We start from the raw sequence: 4,077 nt of genomic DNA on the forward strand, positions 1-4,077 counted from the left end.
CTCGATGATCTTGGAGGTCTTTTCCAACCTTAATGATTCTATGATTCTATGATTCTATGATTCTATGATTCTGATCACAGCTTATTTACAAACATTATCTAACTGTCTTTAAAAATAATTAATAATTTCAGATTTGTTTATTGAAACCTTCAGCTGCTTTTACCTCTGGAGCTGACAGACATGTCAACTCTCCTCTTTATCGCTGTCTTAAAAAAATTCTTGTTTGCTACTTCCACTTTCATTTCAACCACCGTTTTTAAGACCTGAATTTTTTTTTTCAGGGTTTGTGAGATGAACTGGCAAGTGGGAAGGGATCTCAAGAGAGAGGCAAACCCAGGGCAGGATGATCTGCACCTGACAAAGTGCTACCTAACACTCCTCCAGAAACAAAATGGGGTCTTCATTTCACAGTGTGATGCTTAGGCATGGCTGTAGGTATGGTTTCCATACCATGTGAGGGTGCTTCGCTCGCCGTCACTACACAGAAATCCTGTTTGCTTCCAGACCTTCCAGATCTTTACAGTGTGAAACCTCTGTCACGCTTTTATGAATGCAACAGGAATTTTTCCTATGGTCAGATCACTCCCAGCATTTAACATAACCCGTACTTATACACACGAGTGTGCCACATCGACAGGAGCGGATGGGGAGTCCTTACTTTGATAACAAGGATTTTATGACTCCCATTCGCAAGTTCTCCGTCTTCGGGCAGGTGGTCCTTGTGCTCTTCGGGCACTTGGCACAGCCAACGTGAGCCGCCTTCCAACGCCCTTCGGTAAATGAGGTGTTGAAACGTCGAGGAGTTCTCCACGGGCTCGATTTCGTACCTCAGATCTCCAATTTGCAAAACTCCACTGCGAATTTGCAAACAGAGAATTCAGTAAAAGATGTGAACTAAATGACTTCTTAAATTATTTAGTAAGTACAAAAACAAACAAGGTGCAGGGTGCTCATCGTAGCGTGGCTGGAGATGAGGGGCAGCATCTCGCCACCAGGTAGAAGCTCCAGGAGCCACCTCTGGGGTTCAGGGCTGTTGGGATCAGTCCATATTTTATGGTTGTTTTTTTTTTTGAAAGGGGGGATATGGAAAGATTTAGCTCTTTCATACCACTGCTCCTGGGGGCAGGGATCTCCTGAGAAGATACAAGGAGCTCACCTAAAAGATCTTTTATGGAAAAAAAGTGTCGTGCCCAAGGTTTAGGATACATAAGACAGCCTTGAGGGAGCCATCATGCAGCTTTGGGGAAAAGTAAAGAAGCTGCAGATGAATGCTATATATTAAATGGAAGTGAGAAGGCAATAAAAGCTCCGCGCTACGGCTCTTCCAAGGAGCATCCATCTTTAAGTAGACACTGCAGCTAAATAGGCTGCATCTGCTAATAAAGTTTGCATCCTAAAAAACCTCACTTAATTCAGAGACCTTTTGGGGGGCTTGTTTGAGAAAGAAGGTGCAGGTAGGTCTACCAAATCTCAGTCTCATGCCTGGTCTCATAGGAGAGGCTCAATGGGTCTTAGTTTTGCCAGAGTTTGAGTTATTTAGTCCTAAAATGTTCATAATTACTGGCTTGTGTATCACAATGGGAAAACGTGGCCTCATCAAACACTGAGCTGGAAACCCAGAAGACTTTGCTAAGGCGCTTGTGCTGCTGCATTTATCGAGAAGATGTTTAATGGGAAAAAATCTCCAGTTTCCCACCCTGCGAGTCCCCTGCATCCAGGCTGTGAAGGAAGCTAAGACTTGCTGTGGGGAGTCCGACACCGGTGCAGCGCATGGGCATTTCTGCCGGATGCTGTAAGTCGTGGACAGCTGCGTGGAAGGCTGGATAACTTCCTTCCACCAAAGCCAGTGAAAATAACACAAAATAAAACGAAACTTTTTCAAAGTTAGGACAACCTCTTTAAAAAAAGAAAAGCAGCTCCTGCTCCCCAGGGCTGCTCTTTCTGGAGAAGGTGGAAGGTTTGCGTTTGATAACGTTGCAGAGGGATAATGTAAGAAGAGGACTGCTGAGCTATGCACGGTTCATTTAAATACCCTCTTAAGAGGAGAGGTTACGCTGGTATTCCTTTTCATTTTACTAATGTTATAAAGTGAGTACGTTCTACAGGAAGGACTTCAAGAGGGACGTTGGTGACGGTTATGGGTGACCGCCCATATTTTGGGAAGTCTGATTTGCAGGAGGCTGTTAACGCCCGTACAGATACGCTTTCTGTCTCATGTTCAGAGCTTGCACTATCAGAAATCAGAAATATCCCAGATGTGGAGCGTGCCGGAGGAGGAAAGTTTCTCGAGAAGCACTTGTTTAGTTTACTGTCTTTTAAAGTAAGTCTTGGAGCTGTCTTGGCATGTCAAACCTGCTACCTGCTTGGAGGCTATATAAAGCACATTCTTTGGCCAAAAATTTCATTAAAACCTGTTTTTCTATGGAATATCTGCCTTTAAAATCTGCACTGGAGATGCTGTAAAATCTGTGATGCTAAAAAAAAATTCTAAGCTATGTTTGAAGATTTGAATTTTAGTGGCGGGATGCACACAGAAGTGAGGGCACCTGCTTTAAAAAGGGAGTTAAATGCCCAGCCCCGTTAATTTGATACTGAACCCCCCGTTCTCCCCCTGGGAAGAGCCGTACCTGAACCCGAAGCACGTGCTGAGGGAGACGGCAGACCCCGGGGAGCCTTCCACAAACCCCTCGTAGTAGCAGTCGTCCTGCAAGGTGCAAACGTCGCTTCAGGCTGCGGGAAAAGCTCCCGTGCCCAGGTCAAAAAAACCCCGGCATCAGTAAAGGGACACATAAAACCTCCCCAAATCCGCCCTTCACCACTTTGGAAGGGGTATTTCACGTGCAAAAAAAAGCGAAGGCATAAAAGGTAGGCAGGGAAAAAGCAGGAGCCTGAGAGCTCATCATTGGATAATGATGAATTTTCAGGGGGTCTTTTTCTGATTTCGCAATTTTTCTTTTGATGGAGTAAAATTATTTTAAAAACTTTAAAAATTTGAAAGGGAAATCAAGTGTGCTGATCAATCTGAAATTGTTTTTCCAGTGTTTATCAGTCTCTATACAATTTCCTTCCTTTTTTTAAACCAACGGTGTAAAAATAACGGATTTTTTTAGAAACAGAAAGCCATCCCTTGCTCACATCCACTGGTGTAGTTCTGGCTGTCGACGCATCCTTGACAGACGTCCAAACTTACCTGAATATATGGAAACTCGGTTATCAGGTGTCCCTCCGGACTGTACGTGAAAACTGGGATGTCCTTGGCTATCAAATTTCTGAAAAGCAAAGCAGAAATCCTCGGTGCGGGTTAATTAATTCCCCGTAATGGCCCTGTGCAAAAAATAGCAGAGGAAGGAAAACGGGGGAAGAGCCTTACTTTGCCCGCGTCAGATGGACGATGTGGTGGTTTCCTTCTGCCCTTATTAAATAGGACGTGTCCCCCTGGAACGGCCGAGGCACTGATTAATTTCAGAAATTAATCCAACAGTGGAAACACTATTCACAGGCTGATTTTGGCTGATTTTTGGCAGCCTCCTCACCCCGCTCTCCCTTCGGCACCCGCCCGCGGCCCCTGGCAGAGGCAGGGTCCGACCTGTGGTTTAAAAAACGTTTCCTAAAAAGCAAATGACCTCTGTGAAGGTCCCGTCCTTTGCCTCCAGCCGCCTGGGCACTGTTACTTCGGAGTAGACGATCCTCGATGCTTCAATAAAACCTGAAAGAGATTCTGCGTTTAGGGAAAAAGGGCATTAATCACACCAGGCAACGACGGATTCCCCACCCCTGCAGTGCAGAAGGAGGATTTTAAGTGGAAGTTTGAAAAATTTGGTATGTTTAGATTTTGCAAGTCCATCTGTCTTCAGTGAGAGGTATAAAGGAGGTGGTTGAGCAGCTCTCTGCCGTTCGGGCTTCTAATGAAGCTTAGGATACAAGAAACTCCAGAGAACGTTTTTTCAAAAGGGGAAAAATGAGATGACTTCTGTAATTACAAGATGCTGAGCCCATCCCGCGCCCCCCTGCTTGTGTCCCCAGCCCACCTTCCCCAGCCCACGTCCCTCCCTGCTTGTCCCCATCCCGCGCCCCCCT

At 45.5% G+C, this 4,077-nt stretch overlaps 1 protein-coding gene across 1 annotated transcript in view; it reads right to left on the bottom strand.

The window, feature by feature from the left end:
• Positions 1-4,077, bottom strand: part of LOC103921121 (disintegrin and metalloproteinase domain-containing protein 9-like) — a 36,607-nt gene that overhangs the window by 20,495 nt on the left and 12,035 nt on the right. The window contains exons 4-8 of the mRNA XM_009329030.1: positions 3,624-3,706; positions 3,371-3,435; positions 3,191-3,269; positions 2,628-2,704; positions 659-854 (exon numbers count right to left, since the gene is read on the bottom strand). Of these exons, the coding sequence (XP_009327305.1) occupies positions 659-854; positions 2,628-2,704; positions 3,191-3,269; positions 3,371-3,435; positions 3,624-3,706 (500 nt within the window). The remainder of the gene's footprint in view (positions 1-658; positions 855-2,627; positions 2,705-3,190; positions 3,270-3,370; positions 3,436-3,623; positions 3,707-4,077) is intronic.

The sequence above is a fragment of the Pygoscelis adeliae genome, unplaced genomic scaffold, assembly GCF_000699105.1.
Source record: "Pygoscelis adeliae isolate BGI_AS28 unplaced genomic scaffold, ASM69910v1 Scaffold297, whole genome shotgun sequence".
Taxonomy (NCBI): domain Eukaryota; kingdom Metazoa; phylum Chordata; class Aves; order Sphenisciformes; family Spheniscidae; genus Pygoscelis; species Pygoscelis adeliae.